This window comes from Mauremys mutica, chromosome 11 (assembly GCF_020497125.1).
Source record: "Mauremys mutica isolate MM-2020 ecotype Southern chromosome 11, ASM2049712v1, whole genome shotgun sequence".
Classification (NCBI taxonomy): domain Eukaryota; kingdom Metazoa; phylum Chordata; order Testudines; family Geoemydidae; genus Mauremys; species Mauremys mutica.
The window spans coordinates 64,897,399-64,924,753 of NC_059082.1; the positions used below are offsets into that span (position 1 = coordinate 64,897,399).

The 27,355-nt window shown below is 40.5% G+C and overlaps 1 protein-coding gene and 1 long non-coding RNA gene across 7 annotated transcripts in view; one reads left to right on the forward strand and one right to left on the reverse strand.

The window, feature by feature from the left end:
- MRTFB (myocardin related transcription factor B) overlaps window positions 1–27,355 on the reverse strand; it is a 180,898-nt gene that overhangs the window by 34,083 nt on the left and 119,460 nt on the right. For 5 of the 6 annotated variants that reach the window (XM_044978710.1, XM_044978707.1, XM_044978705.1 and 2 more), the window contains 5 exons: window positions 16,821–16,886; window positions 13,760–13,815; window positions 11,458–11,533; window positions 8,517–8,678; window positions 7,459–7,643 (listed from right to left, as the gene is read on the reverse strand). In XM_044978710.1, coding sequence (XP_044834645.1) covers window positions 7,459–7,643; window positions 8,517–8,678; window positions 11,458–11,533; window positions 13,760–13,815; window positions 16,821–16,886 — 545 coding nt within the window. Of the gene's footprint in view, window positions 1–7,458; window positions 7,644–8,516; window positions 8,679–11,457; window positions 11,534–13,759; window positions 13,816–16,820; window positions 16,887–26,617; window positions 26,791–27,355 lie in introns of those variants that run through there. The other variant, XM_044978709.1, reaches the window with a different exon arrangement.
- On the forward strand, window positions 364–15,618 carry LOC123343568. Its single transcript, XR_006572279.1, has 3 exons — window positions 364–478; window positions 14,736–14,829; window positions 15,476–15,618. It is a non-coding gene; the product is annotated as an uncharacterized LOC123343568 (long non-coding RNA).

A 27,355-nucleotide genomic window follows, 5' to 3' on the forward strand; every position in this document is an offset into this window, starting at 1 on the left:
CAGCAGTGTTATCATCACTTGACATGTTTGAAGTAATGAGGTCAAACACCTAATCCTTACCAGATGCAAACATCTTAGGTGAAAGCAAGATGACTTTTGGGTCATCACTCAATCTGTCTGAGGGATCATAAATGTTTTAATGCTTTAAGGCCCGGAAACATGTACAGGAGGAAGTTTTAAAAGAGTCCTGACTATACTCCATTGTTTTCAAAATATTCTTTATATTTTCTTTTGTAATAAAATGCAAAATTTGTCAGAGGAAATTAACAGAGTGAAAGAGCAAATTCCCAGGCACATGGTTCCACATGTGAGCTCTTATTCTTATATTTCAAAAGGAACATGAAGATAAACATCTGATTCAGTCTGTGGAGGAGCAGTTTTGTACTTCTGGATGTATATGTAGAAGAGTATGGAACACAGTATAAAATCTGCAACTAGAAGATTTAAAGCCCTATTTGAAGAGCTTTGGAAATTAGCTGTAAGTGCTCTGTTGTTTTGTTGTTGCTATCATGTATCTATCTAACACTTACCATTTGAATAGCTTTTGGCATGCATTGCTTCAAGTATTTTTATTTAACTATCCATAAGGAGCCTAACTCTTCACTTACTGATCTGATTTCACGTGGTTTGTTTTCATTTCACTCCACACACATTACATTTTCTCCATATGGAACCTAATTCATGTCACAATTTGCACCTCAGGAAGGAATGCACTGTAAATGATGTACACTATCAGGTGCCTCAAACAGACATGTTTTTCTTGAATTTGAATTTTGCAATCTTTTTTGCATTGCATCATGGTGGTGGTTAGGAAAAAGGTTCAGAATAATTCCAGTTTCTGCCATGATGTATATAAAGAAGCTGCAATTTTACAGGCGTCAGGGCCATGTTAAAAGTCAACTGGCTGAGTTTAAAAATAAGTATACCAATATAAAGTGAGTTTAAACAACAAATGGGAAAATGTTCCAAAATGCTCAGTTCTGTATTTTGTACTTTGTACAGAACCTTCATGAAACACCCTGAGCTCCCTATGAAGTTGTTCTGAAAATCCAGCACTAGATTACAGCCATCACTAACCAAAAGAGATATTACAGATTTACATTAATACCCATCACTCTGGCCATTAAAATTGTTTCCTCCTTAAATCTTTCTATAAACTGTAAAATAGTTAATCTTAGCTGCATTGCAAAAGCTACACGTTTAATTTAGAGTATACAATTAAGAATGTATGAGTGTAAGCACCAGAAAATCCCAACCATCACTATCAATGGGTTATCAGAAGTCTATATGCAAATAAAAAAAACTTGCAAGATATTGGGTTGAACATTTAAGTGTTCATGAGTGCAGCAACATGTAATAAGGAGGAAATCTGGCTAAAAAGTGCAAAACATAGGAAAAGAAAAAATAAGGTGTTGGTAGTGCAAAGAGGAATAAGAAAAAGGCAGGGATAATTTTATTTAGGTAATATGACTACCTTATTTACTTGAAAGTAACTGGACTTAAGTTCAAATTCATTACTGATCAATAGTGATTAAAAGTCTAGTGGAAGTCTGGTAACCTACTTTAAATGAATTGGTGGTCTCCAGTTCCAAGTGGATAAATGTCCCCCATCAAAAAAGCCCAGGTCCATATTTATATTAATTGGGCATCCATGCTGGCTGTCTCAAAGAAGCCAAGGACCAAAATGGCACAAAGAATTAACACTAGAGGAAAACCAACAGTCTGGCAACATCTAATTACAAGTAAGCATCATAAATAATGGTCTACTGAGTAACTCAAAGAGTGGAGATACCAAAACTGGCTGTAAGAATCCAGCGAGAGGCACTCATGATAACAATGCTCAGATGACTATATTATACACATAGCCTTCTGTTTTAGGAATTCGTCAAACTTAAAATTAATTTCCAGTCCAAGTGATGTTAGTTCCATTGATAATCTGGCAAGTTGTTTTCCAGCCGCATTTTTATAAGATGTTTAAAGATGCAGAAATATTCAAGGTCAGACAATGTTACTGTCCTTTCTAGACCACACAACTACATTATAGTGAAGATCTTTTGTTTGTTTATTTGCAAAGCTCAAACTATTTGTGCAGTTCAGATGAACTGTGAAAGAGGGAATCAAGCGTCTCAACATTCCATTTTGTGTATTTAAACTGTTCTAGTTTTCACCAATCAGTGGATAGATCTTATGAGCGCTTAAAATGCAACTCCAAATTTTATTTATTTTATATTATATTATGTATATATATTTTCTTCTAAATTAGGGCTGTCGATTAATCGCACTTAACTCACGCAATTAACTCAAAAAAATTAATTGCACTGTTAAACAATAGAACGCCAACTGAAATTATTAAATATTTTTGGATGTTTTTCTACATTTTCAAATATATTGATTTCTATTACAACACAGAATACAAAGTGTACAGTGCTCACTTTATATTATTTTTATTACAAATATTTGCACTGTAAAAATAATAAAATAAATAGTATTTTTCTGTTCACCTCATGCAAGTACAGTAGTGCAATCCCTTTATCGTGAAAGTGTAACTTACACATGTAGATTTTTTTGTTACATAACTGCACTCAAAAACAAAACAATGTAAAACTTTAGAGCCTATAAGTCCATTTAGTCCTACTACTTGTTCAGCCAATTGCTAAGACAAACAAGTTTGTTTACATTTACGGGAGATACTGCTGCCTGCTTCTTATTTACAATGTCACCTGAAAGTGAGAACAGGTGTTCGCATGGCACTTTTATAGCCTGTGTTGCAAGGTATTTACATGCCAAATATGCTAAACATTCGTATGCCCCTTTGTGCTTCTGCCACCATTCCAGACAACATGCTTCCAGGCTGATGATGCTCATTAAAAAAATAATGCATTAATTAAATTTGTGACTGAACTCCTTGGGGGAGAATTGTATGTCTCCTGTTCTATTTTGCCAGCATTCTGCCACATATTTCATGTTATAGCAGTCTTGGATGATGACCCAGCACATGTCCTTTTTAGGAACACTTTCACCGCAGATTTGACGAAACGCGAAGAGGGTACCAATGTGAGATTTCTAAGGACAGATACAGCACTCGACCCAAGGTATAAGAATCTGAAGTGCCTTCCAAAATCTGAGAGGGATGAGGTGTGGAGCATGCTTTCAGATGTCTTAAAGGAGCAACACTCTGATGCGGAAATTACAGAACCCAAACCACCAAAAAAGAAAATCAACCTTCTGCTGGTGGCATCTCACTCAGAGGATGAAAATGAATATGAGTCAGTCCGCTCTGCTTTGGATTGTTATTGAACAGAACCCACCATCAGCATGGTTGGAATGAAGCATGAAAGGACATGTGAATCTTTAGCACATCGGGCACATAAATAACTTGCGATATTGGCTACAACAGTGCCAGGTGAATGCCTGTTCTCACTTTGAGGTGACATTGTAAACAAGAAGTGGGCAGCACTATCTCCTGCAAACTGTAGCCAAACTTGTTTGTCTGAGCAAGAAGTAGGACTGAGTGGACTTGTAGACTGTAAGGTTTTACATTGTTTTATTTTTGAATGCAGTTATTTTTTGTACATAATTCTAAATTTGTTAGTTCAACTTTCATGATAAAGAGATTGCCCTACAGTACTTGTATTACGTGAATTCAAAAATACTATTTCTTTTGTTTTTACAGCGCAAATATTTTAAATAAAAAATAAATATAAAGTGAGCACTGTATACTTTGTATTCTGTGTTGTAATTGAAATCAATATATTTGAAAAGATCAAAAAATATTTAAATAAATGGTATTCTATTATTGTTTAACAGCGTGATTAATCGCAATTAATGTTTTTAATCACTTGACAGTCCTATTCTAAATGGTATAAACGGTTAGACTAATAATCCAAAAAAATAATGGGGTAACCTGGTGTTTAGTTCTTTAAGTCTACAAATTTTACAAATTGGTTGAGACAGGCTTTTGGGAAAATAAATCCAAGTACAGCATTATGCCTCCACCTGTCTGCTATTACCTGATTTTTTAAAATGTTTGAAACAAGAATCATAGACTTTAAGGTCAGAAGGGACCATTATGATCATCTAGTCCAACCTCCTGCACAATGCAGGCCACAGAATCTCACCCACCCACTCCTGTATCAAACCTATGTCTGAGCCATTTAAGTCCTCAAATCATGATTTAAAGACTTCAAGGTGCAGAGAATCTGTCTGTGTTCCATCGGCCCTTGGCAAAAAGCAAACCATCACTATGGTCTTAATATTCTTTTCATATTTACAGTGGAATCAATATTTTACAGTGGGTTTATTACTGATGTACACCAATGTAATGAGATGACACTGATTAGGCCTTGGAGCTTATTAATGGAGTAATTTGGATCAATCTTAATCGCCTCTACTTCTGAAGAGGCAATCTGTTTCCCTTGTAGATCTAATAATTTATACTGTCAGAGGGCAGGTCTTCACTACCCGCCAGATCAGGGATCAATTTATTGCATCTAGTGTAGACGCAATAAATTGATCCCCATCGCTCTGCCGTCGACTCCAGAACTCTACCACTGCCGAGAGGTGGAAGTGGAGTCGACGGGGGGGGGGGGGGAGGAGGGCAGCGGCAGTCGAGTTAAGTCGATCTAAGATGCGTCGACTTCAGCTACGCTATTCTCGTAGCTGAAGTTGCGTATCTTAGATCGATCCCCACCCCCCAGTGTAGTCCAGGGCAGACACACAAAACTGCCATCCTTTTGAATGAGACTATCTTTGGACCAGTCAAGGAAGCACCTGAGAGAAGCAATGTTGCTTCTTTGACCTAAGAACATAAGCTACAAAGATTAACAATTAAGCTCTGATCTCTCCATGGCAGTGGATAGTACTATTTTTAAGCTATTGAGTCAAATCTACATTTGATTTTTTGTTAATCTATTTTAAAAAAAATACCATTCATTCAGTTATCTTATTATAGATTAGAAAAATGTTGCATCTGCCAGTTTTGTTCCTTTTAGTATTTCAGGTTTCCTTACTTTCCCTCTTCTTTGGAAAATCTAACTTAAATACATAATGCAAGAAAACAAGAAAATCTAGCTTAGATGAGAAACAGCAAGTTTGTTTTGTTTCTTAATACTGAACATCTACACTGTTTTAAAACGATACAAATATAAAAAACAACATCTTCATTACTTCTGTGATCTTTTTTGGAGACCAGGGCCAGATACCCAGCTGATGGAGACTGTCATAGCTCCACTGACTGACTTCAATAGAGTTATGATGATTTATACAAGTTAAGTATCTGGAACGAAGAAAGGTACTAAAAAGCCAGTAGCAACTGCAGTTAACCATTACCATTAAAGACAAAACATTCTTCTGGGATGACTGCAGAGGGTCTATAGATTCTGGAAAAAGCATGGGGTGAAATATTGGCTTCCTTGAAGTGAATGGGAGTTTTGCTATTGACTTCAAGGAAGCCAGGATTTCACTCTTGGAACCTAGGAACAGCAAACTGGGTTCTTCACATTCCAGTGCAGCAACATAAGAACGGCCATATGAGTCAGACCAAAGGTCCATCTAGCCCAGAATCCTGTCTTCCAACAGTGGCCAATGCCAGATGTGCCAGAGGGTATGAACAGAACAGGTAATCATCAAGTGATCCATCCCCTGTTGCCCATTCCCAGCTTCTTGCAAACAAAGACTAGGGACACCATCCCTGCCCATCCTGGTAGCCACTGATGGAACTATCATCCTCCATGAATTTATCTAGTTCTTTTTTGAACCCTTTTACTGCAAGCATTTGCAAAGTAATCTAGGTAAACAAGTGTCTCTAAATTCCATTAAAAAGGATCCAATAATTACAGATACTAGCAAGCAATGAATCTGAGATGATTTAATTCATTATCAGTTCTAGACTACACAGAGAGCTTGAAAACAGTATGAAAGTTTGTCTTTTTGAAAGGTTTATCTATTTTTCTGTCTGAATTAGATATTTGGGGGAGGAAAGATAATATCCAGTTAAAATCAATGTCATCTCTGAAGTACGGTGGAAATGTGAAATATATGGATAGCAAAGAAATGGTTACTTAAATTATGTAAATTATACTACATGGGAAATTTCCTGTTCCTTGCTTTTGTTACTCACTTTGCATAATTAAATAGTACAAATATTCCCTGTATTCATTTAGCAAATAAAAGGAATACAGATATGTTCCCTCTGTTCAAACCGATCAGACAAGGCGATCACAATACACTGCTATGAAATACACCTAAATTCAGAAGTGACCCAAACACTTTTGCACAGTGTAACAGCTCAGAATGGGATACTTTAGGAACTGATCTGTTTTCTCTCTCTTGTTAGAATGACTGTTAAGTGAATGTTGCCACCTCCATTATTTTTAAAGCACTTTCTGAATGTTTATCCGTGTTGACAGTGGAGGAAATTCCACGCATATATTTGGATTCTGGCTTGAAGTTTCAGGTTGATGTGATGTGAGAAGGATGTGCAAGGTGTAGGAATCCCACCTTTCTCAGATTTTTTTGTTTTAAACAGAACAGCAGTCTGCAGGGTTAGATCTAATATTTTTTGTTTTTTACCACCATGATATTTTTACCGTTTGTTCAGTGTCCTAAGTACTACAGGGAAGGTGGGGGAACAGCTAAACAAACTTATCATTGCTTTTAAGAGTGCAGGAAAAGGGTACTTGCAATAAAGGGAAAAGTAAAATGCAACCCTCATATAATGGTGGGCCACATTACAGAATATGAGCGAAGATTTCTTTAATACACTGGCAGGCAGGCAGGTCATGTTCACTCCATCTATTCCTCTACCACGTTCATACAGAGGGGAATCAAGAAGTCTCACTAGTTCATTTTTGAGTAAACTGGATTTTAACCAGCACAATCCTTTAAAAAGAATAGTTTTCGACTTTTTGCTTAAATTGAAGCCGGTTATTTTATCAACATGAAAAGCAGCCTACACAAACAATATTGAGAATTTTTAAAAGCTCGAAACCTGCTTTAGTTTGGTTACCTGAAGTTGTGGGTTGCTTGGCAGTGTGATGAATGAAATCTGGTGTTCAAGAAGTAGTAGTATTTCTAGGGTCATATATAGCATAGAAAGAGAGACAGAGATGGTGGCCAGTAGGAAAGATAAAATAAAAGATGAGTTAAAAATGATAAATATTAATGAAAAAAATGAGGGAAATAAAGAAAGGTGAGAACACAACTAGTGCTCTTTATTTGCTTCCTCCTTTTCCTATGTTATGTTCGGGGCCTTCAATACCTCTCTTTGGTCAAATATGTCCTCCAACTTTGATCAACAGTGCCTAGAATGATCACCATTTAAGTGAAATGACACAAAAACACACAGAAAGTAAAATATCATGTATGGTAAATGTGCTTTTTTATCAGTGCTCTCTTTACTGCAATACAGTACTACAATACATAGGTTTGTGATTTAATTCTCACATTTATAAACTGTACCTGTGTGGTAGAAGTAGTGTTCGGTGTGACTGATGATGGCGAGTCACTTGTTTTTGGCTCACCAGGAGATGCTGCTGAACCCTGGGATTCCTGGCTAGCTGGCTGATCTGGAGATAAAGCGTCACTGCTGTCTTCATCAAATGAGTAATCATCCAAAGCTTGGGGATAACTCTCTTGTCCAACTGCTAGGATGTTTACAAAAATAAACTCTTTAGTTTCAAAAGTCAGTATTTAGCTAGCTAGAGGAGCCATGAAATGTTGGAAATCAACTAGCATAGTATGATTTGTGGTTAAATATTTTTGTATATAAATGTTATTTTTAACACAATAAAAGCCATCTTAAATGATATTCAAGGGTCCAAAAATTGGTTGCTCAATGGTGATCATCTTCTAAGAAAGGATGAAAAGAACTGTATTCTGAGCATTTAGTGGGATGGTCCCTTAAGATGGGAGGAGACTAAATAAGAGTCTATGTAGTGTCAATTTTTAATTATTTGTAATAATTAAAAGATTCACTCATGTAAGACAGACATAGCTTTATACTCAAATCAACTGTACAGTTAAAACTGAGTTTGAAAAAAAACAGTATTACTTTGCTCAATTTAGTGCTGATCAGGCCTAAGATACTTATGCCCTGTCTACACTAAGAAGGGGGGTCGAACTAGGGTACGCAAATTCAGCTACGTGAATAGCGTAGCTGAATTCGAAGTACCCTAGTTCGACCTACTCACCCGTCCAGATGCGGCGGGGTCGAACTCCGCGGCTCCCCCGTCGACTCCGCCACCGCCGTTTGCAGTGGTGGAGTACCGGAGTCGACCGCAGCGCTTCCGGAGTTCGAACTATCGCGTCTAGATCAGACGCGATAGTTCGAACTCCGAGAAGTCGAACTCACCGCGTCAACCCGGAAGGTAAGTGTAAACCTACCCTTAGAAGTTGACATAATACATAGCTAATTAACTTTTATTTTTTTCAACTAACCTTTAAAGTTTAGGTTCAAATTACTAATTTCTCATATTGCCTTACTGATAACAGATCCAAGTTGTAGATCTTCTACTTGCCTATAATTGCTTCTTTAACACTGGAGTCTACAGGAAGGATGTTCTTTTCCACCAGTTCCATAGGGCCAGGCCTCTGAGCAATCTTTTCATTCAGATCATCTGCCAGCCGAGCTCTCTTCAGTTTCATCTGAGTTGCCTGAAGTGAGGGTTCTGCAAATGTCTCTAAAAGAGATAAAACTTTTAATGATTCTGTTAACTATTTTGTCTCATTTTAAGACCACCAAAATAGCATTTGATCTTCATAGCCATACCTCCATGCATGTTGAAAACTTTAAAACATCAGTGAGTTATTTTAGTCCTTTATTAGAGTGTGTCATTTTGTTATAAAAATATGTATATAGTACTAACTTATCTACAGATCGTCAAAATTAATATTAGAAAAGGAAAATGTTTTAGATAGCTCTTGTTTATAACATCCTCCCACAATTAGCTAAATATAGCACTTCCAAAAACTTTCGCAGCCATTTGTATTTGTATTATTTTTAACAAAACAAAACAAAAACACATGAAAAAAGACCAACTCAGAAAAACTTTCTGGTTTTGAAGTCATTTGTCCTTTTTTCTCCAGTTACGATAAATTTCCTCAGCATTGCAAGATGAAATTTAAAATTTAAATTCAAAAACTTATACCCAGCCAAAAAAATCAAGGTCATACAGGCTCACCCAACCAACATAGTATTTAATAATAATTATTAGTTTTATTATTAAATTACGGTAGTGCCTGGGGATCCCAAATCAAGACCCCATTGTCTTAGGCACTCTGATCAAGGACCCTGCCCCGTCATCAATTTAGGATGCAATTTGTAGCTACAGAATCTACACAACATAAACAAGGTATGTAATATTTACTGTACACTACAACAGACGGACAGGATACCAAAATGCTGTTTATTAGTATAAGCAGCTATATAAATGGTGTTGACCTATTAGAGAGGCACTATCAGATTTAAATGTTTTATTACAAAAAGTCCTTTTCTATGTTACTGAAATAATTAAAACAACTTACACAACTTCACAATTTATGATATAGTATTGCGGGGGTAGGCAACCTATGGCACGCGTGCCGAAGGTGGCACGCGAGCTGATTTTCAGTGGCACTCGTACTGTCCGGGTCCTGGCCACTGGTCCGGGGACTCTGCGTTTTAATTTAATTTTAAATGAAGCTTCTTAAACATTTTTAAAACTGTATTTACTTTACATACAAAATAGTTGAGTTATATATTATAGACTTGTAGAAAGAGACCTTCTAAAAATGCTAAAGTGTATTACTGGCACACGAAACCTTAAATTAGAGTGAATAAATGTAGACTCGGCACATCACTTCTGAAAGGTTGCCGACCCCTATAGTATTGGTTACTTTTGACATTTCTTTCACTAGGGAGAAGACTACACAATTTTGCATTTGATGATAGCCAGTTTCTTATCAATTTCACTTTCAATTCTCCGGGTTATGTTTGAGTTGAAAACTCCAGAGGGTAATGTTTATTTGCTTAAAACACTCCAGTGAAATCTCTTGTTTATTTGAAAAGATTTTCGTTATTAAAAAAAATCCTCACTGATTCTATGAGCATATTTTTACAAACCTAAAATTTGAGTCAAATTTGACTCTCTTCAATTACTTTTGCCCCAATTCAGCAAGGAATTTAAACACCTATTTAACTTTAAGCACTTGAGTAGTCCCACTGAAGTCAGTTTAAATTACGCAATTGCTTACACACTTTGCCGAATCAAGGCCTTTGTCACCAAAGTAAGACTATCAATTTATTCTGCTAGACTAATTAAGTAGGCTGAAGTGGAAAGAAAAAACCCATCGGGGACATTTTAAAGAACGCAGGCACTTCTTATTCTACAGTAATAATATCAGCATATATTGTAATCATGTGTGTGAAACCAAAAGTATGACACACAGAACTAATATGATTCATAAATCTAAAAGCAGATCACATTAGTAAAAATTTATACATTATAGCAGCACTCTTATAGTTAAGGGTGAGTTGGTATTTCCATTATAAACCCCAATTTTCAGAATGTAACGTCTTGGCTGTTTCCCAATATACTGGGCAGAAACTTGATATGATTTTATCCCTAATGACAGTTTTCCCAGAACAAATATGAATGAAATCCATTAAACTGTTGTTTTTCAACTTCAAAACAAATTTTTTGGAGCCTCTCTTGCCAAACTCAACTATAAAAGGCTTAATTTTAAAATGTAATTTTGAAGGTTGTTAGATGTTTGTTGCGTGCTAATTTTAATGACAAAATGCAGATGGCCTTTCAATATGAAGAATCCTGATCTGAGTGTAGTATCCAAGTTCATGTTCTGAAAACTAAAAACAGCAGACTATTTCACCAAATGGAATACTGTTAATTCATTTTGGTTTTACTACTGCTGTTTGTACATACAATGGGATTTCAATATTAAAACATGCTAATGCAGTCCCATTCAAAAATTGATTTTATTATTTCTGAGTATTAAATTTACCTGAATAGCAAAGCAACAAAATGTGGAGAGATGAGCTCATTAATGATTAATCTAAAGCTGAAAACCTCCCTTAAAATTGTAAGATTGTTTCAGGGCTTCCTTGAAAGACTGCAACAATGTATACTGTATGTACAACTCTTAGGAGATAGATAATACAGCAATTAACTTTATATGATACAACACAATTTTTATTTAAGGGAAACTGTGGTTATAGCAGCATCCTCCTCACAGCTGAGAAGAGAGCAGTGGTCAGGAGTGTCTTCTCTGCTGTGGATTAAGGATAAAGATTCCTCCCCACTGGTTTAAGTATCCATGGAGTGCCAATTACCTGAACTACAGATTGGCAAGCAAAACAGTCCTGCACCTTAATAAGTACCTCATAACAAAGCTTGATTCAGTTAGATAGCCCCAAACTAAAATAAACCGTTAGCCTGAAAAACAGGATACATGGGTTCCTACCTTCCAGGATATGCATTCTGACCAATTCTGATCGATCTGGTCTGCTGCGAATCTTGTGCTTCAGAAAATTTTCAGTCTTAAAAAAAAAAGCATCATACTAATGACTATAGAACAAAGCAATTTGTTCATTCACACAAACTTTTATGAGAACTGGATTTATGAATATATTGCTGATTGGGTTTTATATTTTTATAATTGGAGATATACCTATCTCCTAGGACTAGAAGGGACCTTGAAAGGTCATTGAGTCCAGCCCCCTGCCTTCATTAGCAGGACCAAGTGCTGATTTTTGCCCCAGATCCCTAAGTAGCCCCCTCAAGGATTGAACTCACAATCCTGGGTTTAGTAGGCCAATACTCAAACCACTGAGCTATCCCTCCCCCCACTGTAGTTGAGTATCACCGTTTTCTGTTGTGGGAGAGATTTATTTTTTGTATTGAAAATTCTTCCCTATGAACAAAGCCATTAAAGCTTTAGAATTTTTGGCAAGATTTTGCATTAAAGCTTAGGTTGTGGCTTTATATTTGTGATTATTAAAGTATTTATATTGCACAGTAAGTATAGTTGGCAATTTACAGTGCATAGGATAAAACTTAGTCCCCCTTCCCCTGAATAGTTTACAAATAACAAGGATCCCATAAAATGACCCACCTTAAACAGACACTCTGCCTAATACCCCCACTCGCTCCTCTTAACTACGACCCAAACACACAGAGCAAAAAAGAGAGATTGAAATCTAAATCTAACTCGCGTAATTGAACTGGGATTTGGGAAATGCAGCACACTGGTACAGACCTAAAATGACAACAGTAAGCAAGACAGAAATTGCCTTTGAACTGCTTTTAAAACTCAATTTTTTTCTTTACTTGAAAGTTAGTGACATCCCTACTTCAAAGGAGCAGCCAGCACTAATGAGCAAATTGCTCCTGGCCCTTGTGTTGGTACATAGAGAGCCTTCTCTACACACATTAGTACATCTCGTTTAAGGACCAGAGACAGTTTAAGTGTCTGAGTCACAATCCCTGCGTAAGCAACCCAGGAGCAATCCAGAGATACGATGTTCCATAATGCAGGTCCATGCCATATTAGCACAGTTCAGACCTTCGCTATTAAAATCTGTTGTGCAAAGTAACATCCTTATTAATTTTCTTAAAAGAAACCCATCTCTTTGGAATAAGTTTTAAGATCTAGATGACTAGACTTCACAGTTTAAAGTTTGCCAGTTTTATGAAGTTATGGCACGATAACTGACTCTTACTGGATTGTGCAGAGTAATTCAGGCATAACTAACCTGTCAGCTGTCCTACCTGTGTCTCTCTTATAAAGGATATGTATTAGGAGATGTCAATTTATCCGTTATCCTCAATATAAAAGTACCAGGCGGTGGACTGAAACAGTACTGTACATGGCAGCAGCTGTATCAATGGCCCCATCAATTTCTACATAATTTAAGGTTATTCTGAATGTGATCCAGATCAGTGGTGACTTCTTAAATCTGAAAATAGATCTAAGGGCAATATTCTGCATTCCACATCTGTGGAAGAATGTAAGTGGAGTGGAACTGCTATGATTCTATGTAGTATGTAGCAACTCATGCACCACTGAGCTCTGTTCTTTGGTGTATCTCCATGGCAACCAGTGGGGAAGGGAGAATTAGCAAGAATTGGTGCAGGGGAAAGGCCAGTAAATTTTACAATACTTTTACAATGATCCAAAACTGGATCAATCTACAGAGAAAGCAGGCAGGCACTACAACTGTTATTGTAGTCCTAGAGCACAGAATGTCAGGATGGATAATATGATGGTGGCATTTTTTTCCCTTTTGCCTGCATTAAGGCTTGTCCACAACGCAGTTTTAGCCACCAGTGTACCTACACTGATACAGCTGCACTGGTGCCTAAAAACTTCAGCACAGACAAGGCCTCAGTTTCCTTGCACAAAACCTGCCATCTTTCTCTGCTGTCATTTTAACAGTGCTATTCTTGAACTGGGGGGCAGACCTGGAGTAGAGTACCATCACATTTAAACCCACAACCTGTCTGGTACCGCTGGAGAATTCAGAACACTCCCACTCAACACAAGAGATTTGCTACAAATGTTGCATTTCAATTTTAGGGATTCTTCCAGAATATTACCATAGACTATTTACAATGATAATAAAATGTCCCATGCAGTCTGAGAACTGCCTACCTCACATTACTGATCTATTTTTGTTTTTCATAAGTAATAAACTAGCTTTCTTTTTTCAGATATTAATAGTATGTTGATAGTTTTTTTAAAAAGTATAAACTAGATCCCTTACCCTGGCTCGTTCCAAGCTCTTTCTCTGCTCATGGAATGCAGCTGGGCTTTTCAAAGCTGTGAGAAGAAAGAAAGAGTTAAACTGACAGGAAATGGTTTTCAAATGAAATGCTCTAATCAGTGTATTAGTTAAGGATAGGCATCTTGCACTCAACACTACATCAGATGTGGGACTCCACTTTACTAGCCCAACATCTGACTCTTTCTATTTATTATTTGCTTGTATTTACTGAAGGTTAAATTCATCCCTGTGCAGAAAGCTTAAGTGGGGCTGAAGTAGTGCATATTCTTTTGTGCTGGCCCTCTGCACAGGGAGGCATTCCACTCTGAGATTATAGCTCATTGTTAAAATATGTACAGGTTAAGTCTTTCTCACATAGAGAATTACTGTAACTCACTGATATAACAAAGGTATAGATTCTAAATTGGGATTTGTAGCTAAGCAAAGCTGTGGATCATGAAGGCAAAACAAACTCCACTTCTCAAGCATATGCAGAGAACATTAGAACATTTTTAAAGTATACTGTGATGCCCTAATAAATTCTAATATTTTATGTCACTCATGTCATATGATGGTGTCCCCTAGCTATTTACCAATAAAGTGCTCTATGGTAGAATTTTATCAACCACCATTCAAAATACTAAAGCTGCCTATCTGTCCCACTACATTACCCTTCTCTTATGATTTATTTTCCCTAATAATAAATACAGGAAAGATCAATGCACAAAACATTCAGGCAGGTAAAGAAATGGTCTTTTACTAAGAACTGTCTGCACTAATCTGTTTTTAAACATTGTAAAAACACAAAATATTCAAAGTAAAGAACAATTAAAATAGACTAGCACCATAATCTTGTGTTTCATTCTGAAGCAATTTTCAAGAAAATATAAACAATTAAGGGAAAAAATCCAGGACACATTTGTATTTTTTAAAGTGTTATCTCCTCACTTTCCTAATGAAGTCTGTTGATTCCCAGACAGAAAAAGAAAGGTGCCTCTTTGGAGCCCAGTCCACAGTGTAAGAAGTCTGCAACATTGTAGCTGAAAGCCCAGCTGTGCTTGAGAGAGAAGGTATTCCATGACTTTCCGTGACCTCCATAACTTCTGCAGTGGCCCCTGTGGTTGCCCTGGGAGCTGACTGAGCAGCTCAGGCAGCCCCTGAGGCAGTCGCACCGGCTGCTGCTGCTGGGGCAGTCTCAACCCCCCGCTCCCCAGCAGCAGGAGTTTGGGTGTGGGGGGTTCAGGGCTGGGGATTGGGGTGTGGGGCGGTGCTTACCTGAGGGTAGAGGGGGGCTCCCCGGAAGGGTGACAGGAACTCCCCTCCCTCAGCTCCTGGCTCCATGTGTGGCCTCCGTGCGCAGGCACCACTGCTGCAGCTTCCATAGGCCGTGGTTCCCAGACAATGGGAGCTTTAGAATCGGGGCTTGGGGCAGAGTGGAGGCAGCATGTGGAGCTAGGAGCTGGAGGTTGCCGCTTCCCAGGAGCCAGGTAGGAAACCTGTCCCAGCCCCGCCAACCCCTCCCCCCACCAGCATCTGTGGCATCCCCCCAGCACCTACCCTCCCCAGCCAGTGCCATCCCACCCCCAAAGTTTTAGTCAGGGGTATATAGTAAAAGTCATGGACAGGTCACAGGACGTGAAATTTTGTTTACTGCCCGTGACCTGTCCATGACTTTTATTAAAAATACCCTTTACTAAAACATAGTCTTACTGATAGGCCACTACTGTACTGAAAAGGCTAAGAGGATACTATACTGAAGCAGTCTCAGGCGTGTTGGGTAACTGGAAACCTCCAAGAAGAGACTAGTTTCAAGAAGCCATGCAAGGAATTGTGACTTCAACCAGTGAAGACTTGAATATTATTTATAATAATTGTAACTAATGTATTTTTGTAATTTTAAATAGGTATATTTGTTTATTGAATAAAGAATAATTTTTCTAATGGGGTCCATAATCTATGGAGTCCAGTCTTCTCTTACTAGACATTATCATCTTTCACTGATTCTAAAAATGGACTAAGGTAAAGATGCTTGAGCGGGGAGAGGGCAGTGTTCAGTGCAACTAGGGATGGTGGTATCAAAGGTGGCTTTAATCTGTCTTTACACTCCCCTGATCCTAGGGCTGCCTTCCACCCAGCCAGTCTCCCAGCATAAGCTGCTCTACCTTGTTCCAGCTGCTTATGTTCCCTAAAGAATGTTACGGCAGTCAGGGATAGCCAAGGCATAAAAACACCACAACCAGAGCCCTCTCCTTTTTCTTGGGGGATGGAGCGGTGGTGGTGTTGGAGCTGGAAACAGCAGCTCTATGCCACTCAAACCCTTTATGCATGGGATCTTCTGCTATTGATTAAACTGACTTTAGGGTACCTTTGTGCTGGCACTAACCCTAAATAAGCAAAGTCAAGGGGAAAAATGGACGTTAGGACCAAATATAGTTAGTTTTCTTTAAAGTACTGAAATAATTTACAAAGAAGCCTTATATTTTTAAAAATACAATGTAGTAATTTCAGATATATAGTACTGTAAATACAACTAAGATAACTAAATTAACTGAGTTTTCAAACTGTACCTGATTAATAAACAGCATCTAAATTATCTACATTTTCAAATTGTAACTAAATTAATAAGCAGTAACTTTGTTTTACACTATATCATAGAATTAGAGATGGAACTGACTTCCTAAGTCATTCAGTAAGCCTTATTTGTCCACTTGCTTTCATTGGTGTAATTCAATCATTTGCAGAGAAGTTACTCACAGTTTAAAATGTTGTAAAGAATAATTAGGCTCAATATTTTCTATCATTGGTCTGCTCTTATGTCTCCAACTCTAGGGGGACACTACCACAGTGGCTATTCTGTCTGCAGATTAATTTAGTTTACTGATTTTAATCTTGTTTTTTAAATACCTCTTATTTAAATTAGCTATAATTTTCCTGTAGGTATTAAATGAATATCATCAAATGACAAAGTTATCCTGACTGCTTTCCTTAGAAATTTTCATCTTCAACTATTTTATATGTCTTGAAATATGATACAAATTACTGTAAATAAAATTAGTCTTACGTGGCATGATGCCCTGGTCCACCAGCTGTTCTCTTGTCCGTCTTTGCTGCAGCCTAAGCTGAAGTACTGGCAAAAGAAAATAGCAATCATTAATTCACATGCTATGATACTATCTCCTACTTAAAGCTGCAGAAAAGAATAATATAAATTCTAATTAAGAAGTCAAATATTTCAACTTTAGAAATATTTTGACTATGTTCATTCAGTAACAGACACAGGATATTGTATAATAGGCCTATAGGTTACTTTTTAAAATCTTAAAAGGACTGCAGAGTGAATCTATTAGAGCAGGCCTGCACAACATATGGCCGGGAATCAAAGGGCTCTGGGTTGCCTGCAGCCGCGGGGAGCCCAGAGCCCTTTAAATCCCAGCTGCGGCCGGGATTCAAAAGGCTCTGAGCTGCCCGCAGCCACGGGGAGCCCAGAGCTCTTTAAATCTCAGCCGCGGCCAGGATTCAAAGGGCTATGGGCTGCCGGCAGTGGCAGGGAGCCCTGAGCCCTTTAAATCTCAGACGCAGCCGGGATTCAAAGGGCTCTGGGCTGCTGGCAGCGGCGGGGAGCCCTGAGCCCTTTAAATCTCAGCTGCGGCTGGGATTCAAAGGGCTCTGGGCTGCCCGCAGAGATTCCCGGCCGTGGCTGAGATTTAAAGGGCTCAGGGCTCCCCGCGGCTGCAGGCAGCCCAGAGCCCTTTGAATCCCAGCCGTGGCTCCAGTGGATGGGCTGGGGCTGGGATTTAAAGGGCTCGGGCTCCCCTCAGCGGCAGGAGCTCTGGGCCCTTTAAATCCCTTCCCCAGCCCCGCAAAGCTCCGGGTTCCCCCAGCCGCCGGAGCCCCAGGCCCTTTAATTTGCCCCTGAGGGCTTCCAGCCACCTCTTCAGCTGGGAGCCCCTGGTTGATTTAAAATCAAGTATCACCTCCCCACCCCCAACCTTCCTTTTTGGCCCACAGCTGTTTTGGTAAGGCGGCACTGGGGAAGGAGGGTTTGTTTCTGCAGGGCTGGGCGGTGCTGGGGCGGGGTGTTTCTGCGGGGCCGGGAGGTCGTGGGGGGGGGGGTGTTTCCACGGGGCCGGAGAGTTTCGGCCCTCAGCTGTTTTCTTTGGAGTAATGTGGCCCTCGCCGCTTTACGAGTTGTGCAGGCCTGTATTAGAGCATCAGACTTAGCGCATAAGTTTAGTAAAGATACATATTGAACTTCATGTGACTGCTCTACAAATTTCAATTATTAGGACCTGTCTTGATACACTATGGATACTACCACTGCTCTAGCAGAGTGTGTACTAATCACAGAAAGAAGATAATGTGAGGCATTCTTATAAGTTTCTATTATAGATAGTTTGACCCATCTAGACAATGTTTGTGCTGTAATGGGATTTCCTTTACAGTTACCCGCATACGAAACAATCTGTGTGACAATCTGAAATCCTTGATCTTATCTAAACAGAACAATAACACTTTTAGTGTCCAAACAATGCAACTTCACTCCTCTCTTATTTGAGTGTGATTTGGGGGGGGGGGGAACCAACCATGATAGAATAATGGATTGGATAACATAGAAGTCCGAAATTATTTCTGGAATCAATGCTTTGGGTGAGGACAAAGAACTACTTTGTCTTTATGAAAAACTGAAAATGGAGGGTCAGCCATCAAAGCACAAGTTTATTAACCCTCCTAGCTGACGTTACTACTATGATAAATGCAGTCTTGATTGAAAGATAAAATACAGAACACTCAGATAATGGTTTTAAGGAAGAAAACATAAGCTGTGAAAGCACAAAGTTTAAATTCCAAGCAGGAACAGTCTTTCTTATAGGGGAAATAAAGATTTAATAAACTTTTAGAAACTTCAATGATATTACAGATTTACCATCTATTGGTATACTGCAGTTTTGGATAAATGTACCCTAAATGACATAACAGCTATACCTTTGATCTTTAGAAAGATTTCTCTAATTCTATCAAAGATCTATTGCCCATGCTGTCAAATGTAACAAAAGTGGGTCTGGATGGTACACTTTCCCTTGCTGCTGTGACAGAAGGTCCAGTAACAGTGGAAGTACTTTGAAGTTTCCCTTTGAAAGAAGGAGTAAGTCTGTGTACCACTGCTGTCTCCTGCACTTGAACGAAACAAAAAGCATTTGGTGTTGAACCTTGTGGCAAATATTTGGAGTACCCCAGAGAGCAAAAATGTCCCTGATTACAATGTCTTTCGAGGACCTTTCATGCATCTGGGAGGACACTCTGCTTAGTTGGTCCGCTAACTGGTTGAGGGATCCTGCTTCACACAGTGCTACCATATAAACCTTGTGATGAATACACCACTCCCGAAGCTTTTCTACCTCTTTGCAAAGCTGCGAAGAGTGGGCTCCTCCCTGTTTGTTTATATAATACATTGCTGTCATGCTGTCTGTGGCCACCTGAACCACAAATCCTTTCACTTCAGGGAGGAAAGATCTGAGTGCCAGCTGGATTCCTGATCCATCCACCACAAGAGAGTTTTCTGGATTTTGTTTGGAATAGTAATCATTAGGTTCATGTGTCTTTAGGTTTGAAGTTTCTCGTCCCCCACCCCTAGTGTAGAAGAAATCTCATCTTTAGTCTCGCATTGGGTGTAACATATGTGGTTGATGCCATGAGACCTAGAAGGGAGAGGAAGAACTTTGCTTTCTGAGATGGATTCTTGTCCTCTGGAAGGTAAGCCTTCACTGAACTGCTCCTATGAAAGAGATACTCTGTGAAGGTATCAGTAGAGATGTCTTTTTCATTGATCCAAAACTGCAAACTCAGAAACACAGAGCACATGAAATGAGTGTCCACTCTCAGTTCATGTTTGGATCTGCTTTTAGGAGCCAATAGTCTAAATACAGAAGCACAAAAATCCCATCTTTTCTGAAAAGCTGCCACTACAGATAGGCATTTTGAAAAGGTTCTGGGTGCAGTGGAAAGGCCAAAAGGTGGACCTGTATTGGAAATGGTCTTGTTCTCTGGTGAAATGCAGGGTATCTCCTGTGAGATGGTCTTTATTGAAATATGAAAGCAAGCATCTTTTAGCTTGAGGGCAGCAAACCAATCCAGATAGGAAAGGAAAGCAATAATAGAACCCATAGTTAACATTCTGTAATGAAACCTTTGAATGATCAACCCCCATCTTTGTTTGGAATTAGGAAATTGTGGGAATAGAAATCCAAATTTCTGAAATCTATTAGAACCTCTTCTATTGCTCTCTCTCTTAGCAGAGAGTTGATTTCTGCTTGTAACACTCACTTGTAGAGGAGTCCCTGAATAGAAAGGAAATGGGAGGTTGGCTTGGAGGTATGGTCTTGAACTGGATGGTGTAAAAGTTCTTTATAGTGTCCCAAACTCATTTGCCTGTAAAAGTGGCATAAATGGTCTCCAAATAAAAGGGGAATGGAATTCAAAGCTGGCTTGCTGCTCTCTATCCCCTTGTCAAAACTGAGGTCTGTCGGTAAAGAAGAAGTGGAGGATGAATTCTTCTGTCTCAGTTTAGACTTAAAGGGACATTTTCTGTACTGGTGTTGAGAAGAAGAAGATTGGGCTGTTGTTGCTGTAGCACTGTCTGCCTTTGTTGAAATAGGAAGACGAAGACTAAGGTAAGTAATATTGTCTTTGATAGCTGGTGTAGGAATTCTTCTCTTAAGAGGTTGCAAGAGACCCAGAGATCTTGCTGTGGGCCGACTCTCTCATTTTCCTCTAACAACTCATCAGTTTTTGAACTAAACCATTCATCTCCCACATTTCTTGGGGAAGAGAAGAGTTGCGTAGCCATGCATGTCTTTGGATAGTTATTGCTGCAGCTACTGATCCTGACTATGCATCTGAAACATTGAAAGATGCTCTCAATGAATGTTTAGCAACATTATGATCCTCTTTAATAAGGTCCTTAGGCAGTCTGCAGTGTTCCTCGGGAAACATTTTTTTGTAAAAAGGGAGATCTTGTCTGAGAAGTGAAACTGATCCCTAGCCATGACAGCTAGGTAGTTAGTTATCTATAATACCTCTCTTCCTAAGGAATCTAATTTTTTTTCCTTTTGAGTCATTGGAACATTTACATTCTACTCCCATTCCTTACTCCTCAGGGAATTCTGCGCCATTGCACAATGTAGAATTTACACAAAAATTAATGTTCTGGACAGAATTTCCTCTTTCTCCCCCCACAGAAATAGGCTGCAGAGCTGCTAGCCACCATTAGGGGATGCTGGACTCGGCAGAACCCAACTTGTAAACAGAGATACTGCCAGGGGGAGAGGAATGGAGATGGAGAGTTCCAGGCAGCTGAAGTTCCCGGTGTGTCTTGAAGGAAGGAAGTGGTGTTCAGGAAACTCCACACAAGCCAGGGACCCAGTATCAGGCTCTTGATCTCTGGGCTCTAGGAGAGTGGGGTCTGTGTGAGAGTATGTGGCCTGGGGCCCGCAGCTGGGATCTGTGGGGAGGGGTTCTGAGTGTTCGGGCTGGGGGGCACCCTGCAGTATGGGTGTCTGGCCTCCCGGTTGGTGTCACAGTGGGGAGAGGGCAGAGAAACAGGAACTGGGTTGTCACAGGAGTTTCTTTAACTCTCTACTCCTGGGGGAATTTGTGTATGTGTCTGTATTGTTACAGACATAGTTGCTGACAGATATTTTGAAATAAAATTACCAAAATAATCGAAACTGGAGTGATTATATAGTGTTATTTATTTTAAAATATTGTGTGCAGAATTTTTTATGTTTTGGCACTGAATCCCTTGGAGCCACTGAAATTTCCTTGCCCCCATGCAAAACTGAGGTCATTACTGTTGAAGGAGATTGAAATAGAGACGCTGGAGTTGGCCAGTATGACCAAGGCATCCAGGAAGGTACTTGCCACTCATGATGATTTGTCCAGTTCTGTACCATCTCAGTCATGAGAAAATGCATATTTGTGATAGTCTGTCTCCCAAAAATGGCTTTGAGGTTGAGGCTCCAGGTAAACTGTTGTATCCATCTCCTCTTCTGAATGTGAATCCAAGCCCGGATCTGACAAGGAATCAATTGCTGATACCACAGAGGTAGGAATCTGTAGTAGCGACAAGGGTGAAATAGTCTTTCTAGCAGGTGTTCTGAGTGGTGGCAGCAGCATCACAGAAGATCCATGTGATGAAGAATCCGCCTTGTGTTTTTTTATTTTTTGTGAGAAGAAGACTGTTGTGTCAGATCCTTATCCAAACCTCTCTTTTCTATTGGTGAAACTCAAAATGGATTTGATAAGTATAGTTCCACAAGTACCTCTGTGGAAACCACCTCAGAAGGCGTAAGTGCCAATGCAATATAGTGATTTACTGGTTTCTCAGGTACTGACTGCAAAGTGCAATCTCAGTCTCCCGTCTGTCTTGGATCTGCACGTTCGTGATCTGAAGGATCTGATGAGTTCCCCAAATAGAAGACAATACCAGGCCCAGAAAGATGCTTGATCTTGGCTTTTTTTCTCCTTGGAATCGAAGGTCCCATTTCCTTAGAGACTTCAGGCATAGAATACCTATTGTCCAAGCCAGTTTCAGCTAGTGTCAGTACCCTTTTTGAAAGTGAGTCTGAGATTTTTGTTGCTGACTGGTTAATCTTCGATCTTCAGCTTAGAGCTGAAGCAGAAGACTAAGATGAAGAGGGCTTCTTGGAACCAAGAAGGTCCTAGAGCAATCCAGGCTTCTTATTTCCATTCTCAGATCCAGCGATTTTAGCCAACAAGGATTCCTATAGAAGAAGGCTTGGAGTCTGTTCTGCCTCTCCTTTCTAGCTCGCAGTGTAAATGTCCTGCATATAGTACACCGAGAAGGAGAGTGCCCCTTTCCTAAGCATTTTAGGCATCAAGGATGGGTGTCAGATGCTGGAAAAAATGCAGGGCAGTGCTTAAATTAGTGTTTCCGGTTCTTCAAATCCACCATTCTAATTACTAGTAACACCAAATTAACACTAAGATAACTATCGATTTACAGAAAAAAACAAGGCACTTATCTAACTTGCTAAGGATTTTTAATCTGTCTTGTTATAGATATCCAAAGATATATTGGAATTGGAAAAGGTTCAGAAAAGGGCAACAAAAATTATTAGGATATGGAACAGCTTCCATCTGAGGAGAGATTAATAAGACTGGGACTTTCCAGCTTGGAAAAGAGACAACTAAGTGGGGACATGACTGAGGTATATAACATCATGACTGGTGTACACAAAGTAAATAAGGAAATTTCATTTACTCCTTCTCATAACACAAGGACTAAGGGTCACCAAAGGAAATTAATAGGCAGCAGATTTAAAACAAAGAAAAGGAAGTATTTCCTCACACAACGCACAGTCAACCTGTGGAACTCTTTGCCAGAGGATGTTGTGAAGGCGAAGACTATACCAGGGTTTGAAAAAGAACTAGATAAATTCATGGAGGATAGGTCCATCAATGGCTATTAGCCAGGATGGGCAAGGATGGTGTCTCTAGCCTCTGTTTGCCAGAAGCGGGGAATGGGCAACAGGGAATGGATTGCTTGATGATTACTTGTTCCGTTCACTCCCTCTGGGGCACCTGGCATTGGCTACTGTCGGTAGACAGGATACTGGGCTAGATGGACCTTTGGTCTGACCCGGTACGGCCGTTCTTATGTTGTGGTTGGAAGCAACTGAGGGGGCAAGCTCTGCCGCACCTACTTTTTATAGTCGTGCCCTCAGAACATGCTTGAACTGGACACCATGTGGAACTGGAAGTAATCAATCAGGCAGCAAATGAGACCAAAACACCCCCAAACCCAGCAAATACTTACTGCAGGGGTTCTCAAACTTTTTCTTTCTGAGCCCCCCCTCCAACATACTATAAAAACTCCAGGGCCCAGCAGGGAGTGGGGTGGGGGGGGGGTGGAGGAGGAAGAGCTCAGGGCTTTAGGTCTGCAGGGATTGGGGCATCAGCCACTGGGGGGGGGGCTCAGGACTTCAGCCACAGGTGGATTGGGGCTGCCACTGCAGGGTGGTAGGAGTTGGGGCTGCAGCCTCAGGGTGTCGGTGGTCTGGGCTCAGGGCTTCTTACCCTTGGAGTGCTGGGGTTCCAGGTGGGGGTGCCGGACTTCTGACCCTTGGAGTGCTGGGGTTCCAGGTGAGGGTGCCGGACTTCTGGCCCGCAGGAGCACCAGGGTTCAAGGCTTTAGACCCAGGGATAGTGCTGGGGTTTGGGGCTTCAGAGCCACAGCTCTGTTCCTGGCTTCAGCCCCGCAGGGGTCACTGGAGCTTGGGGCATTAGCTACAGGGGAAGCGCCGGGGCACTGTGCAGTTTTGCTCCCGGTTTCAGCCTCAGTGCCCCCCTCATAGCTAAGTCCCCGGCACACCTACCACCCAGCTGAAATCATGAGCAGAACAGTGGAGAGCCCCGAATCCCACCTCACACAAGGCTGATATTGGGACAGAGCCACAGGGGTTGCTGGTTTAGTCGGCGTGGTCAATTCTCACTTGGCTTTCTCAACTGGTGCTGACTGAGATGTCGGTGCCGGAGGGCAGAGGCATGGTGCTTGAGGAGACACTTAGTACCAGGTCCCTTATGGGTGAATTTGGTGCCATGGAGGAGGCATGTCGCTGTGTGTGCCTTGACTCCATCTCCTTCGCTTGGGACTTGGCAGTGCCGAAGGTGTCCGGAGCATCACAGGTACTCACCTGAGCATGCGTTGGGATCGGGGGTAGTGACCTGGCAGGAGACAGCTGTTGTTTCTGCGGTGCTCTCTGCAGAGACATCTGTGCCCTCTTCCTTGGTGTTTTAGAGGAAGGCATGTCTCCTGTCCCTGCGGGTGCGGGTGCGTGTGTGTGTGGGGGGGGGTGTGCGCGCGCGCGCGCGCCTGGAGAGGACATCTGGCTCAGGTTGGAGAGTTTTCTCCATCAAGATTATTTTGAGTCTGAGATGCTGGTCACGCTGGGTTCTCGCTTTTCCATTGCTACAGTAGGCCCCAAGACATCGGACACACAAATAGTGTCCATCCGAAACGGGCATTGCTTCGTGGCAGGAGCTGCATCGCTTAAAGCCTGGGGAGCCAGGCATCTTAACAGTTAACCACCCCCAGTGCAGGGATGGTAAACTGGATAAAAGTAAACTTTTTTGATAATAAACATTAACACTAACTACAACTTTCTACATGACTAACTAATCTATTTTTTTCTGAAAGGTTTGGAAGAGCCCAGAGCTCCATCTTCAGCCAAGGATGACTGAGAAGGAACTGGAGGGCTCGAGTTGTGCGCACGTTAGACGTGGCATCAACAGCACGCGAGACGCCTACTGCGCATGCACAACCCACACAGATACTGCTACCATAAATCTCTGATTGACGGCACCGGGATGCACTGACACCTCAAGTGGAGCGCCCACAGGGACAGCACTCGAAGAAGAACTAACATTATAAAATTAACCATAAACCCTGGGTTTAGCACTAACAATTTCCTACTGCATTAGCACACAGCACTGAGGAATCCATTAACTGGTGCCCAGGGATTAAATAACACTGTATGTTCTAGTACTGGCTTCTATCTGATGTAACTATGGAAACACAGAAAGCTCAGAATTACCATAAGACTAAATGGACAATACCTCTAAAAATCAAGTGTGTCATATTTATACAGGTTGGGTTGGTGCATTACTATTCAAACAATATGATTTAGAAGCAGCATGTCATGACTACCTCTGTGCAAAGTTTTCTCCAGAAAAAATCAATTGTTTTCTGCCAGGGTGGATCATAAGTGTGCAAACATAAATTGGCTTTCCCCTATCTCCTCTAAACTTAATGATTCTTCTGACATTGCTTGTAAAGAGCAAAAGCTGGTGGAGTTCCTGTCCTGGCCAGAACAGCGTACAAACACACACACTGTATTTAGACCAACTTTACTCCACACTTGGGATTAGCTTCACCGGGAATTCAAACAACAGAAATGTAAACCCCATCCTCAGCTTCTCCCCAGAATTTCCCTCCAGAGACGTCTCTATCATACACCCAAGTTCTCTATGCCTAATGAGTTATTCTGATGTCCTGGGTAGAGATAACAAGCTACACCTGACACGAGTCCATAGGATTCCAGCACCTGCTAACACAGTGGATCAACATGAAAATAAATGCTGGTACTATTACAATAGGTATGAGGAATCCAGTCAGTCACCAATGGGATCCATCTACCATAACAGACCGATGGTTCACTTATGTAAAAAAAATGTGATTTTTGATGTTTCCAATTCCTACTAGGCTGTTCATCTTGTTATTTGGTTCTACTGAGTCTTCCCTTACGAGTCTTATGATGGCCCATTACTTTAGGCCTAGAGAAGCTGAAAACTGCAGCACACGAAACTACAATTAGATTACATTATTTTCTACATTTTTCTGGGTTCCCGACAAGATCATCAGAAACCTTTTTGAACAGCTAAGGCTATTTTAAAACATTTTCAGGTGTTAGTATATCCAATATAAAAAGTAATTCTGATTCTAGGATTGGTCTCCACACTACAAAACCACAACACAATTTTGTATGATAGGTAATCTCTGTTTAAAAGCCCTCCCCAAACTGGAACAGCAGTATGGACTGGAAGCTTTGTGTGTGGGAAGCTTGCACAGTATCTACTCCTTCAGCATGGCTCAAATAAGTACTATTAGTTTCTCACTTTATCAAACACTAATTATTCAAAACATTTAAAAAAAATTATTGTAGGCTAGAATTTGGTGTACATGGTCTTAGTGCAGGAACAAATAGTTTTACCATACTTTTATCAAATCAGTTTTGCTGATAAACTACATGAAAGGGATGGAGGTTTACTGGTTTGAGATACCTGATTTTGCACTTGTATATCTTAAATACTGTCACTCAAATTAGGTACGTCAACTTATTTGTTAATTACTGGGTCAGATTGTTTCCCCCCAGATCACCACAGAGATGATCTTCCCATTCTTGCATAGAAGGGGTAAGACTACTATTTAGCATTGTGCTCCCTTTCCAAGGCAACACGGATGAGGCTCTGTGGGATCAGGATCCACAGTTGGAGGGAGAATGAGGGAAGGGGAGTGGGCAGCCTCATACTGACTGGGAGGGAGGAAGACACAACGTTCCCAATGGAGCTTACTTGGAAAAGGAGAACTACCAGAGCTTCTATTAACTGTTTCATAATGGGGCTGGTGATATCAGCAGCAGCCATGGGAGACGGGAATCCTGGCAGTACAGATCTATTAGAGCTGGGGACACAGGGCCTCCATATGCATAGCACTGACCTCCTGAGACACATATGGGGTTTGAAGTGTGGTTTATTAGGGGGGGAAGGGGCAAACCCTTACTCCAAGGGAGCAATATGTGAGAGGTTCAGCAATGGAATCCTTTCAAAGCTTTTCTTCCGCTTTCACCTTCTTACGCAGGTTTTAACATGAGAGAGGGAGATCCAGCCAATAGTTTGTATTTTGAAGTTATTTTTTTAAATAGCTAGGATAATAAACCCTGAAATAGCAGCTATTGTGCCAACTCAGGAAAGGAGTAACATACGAGAAAATTCATCTTAACACCTCGTACCAGGGCAAGA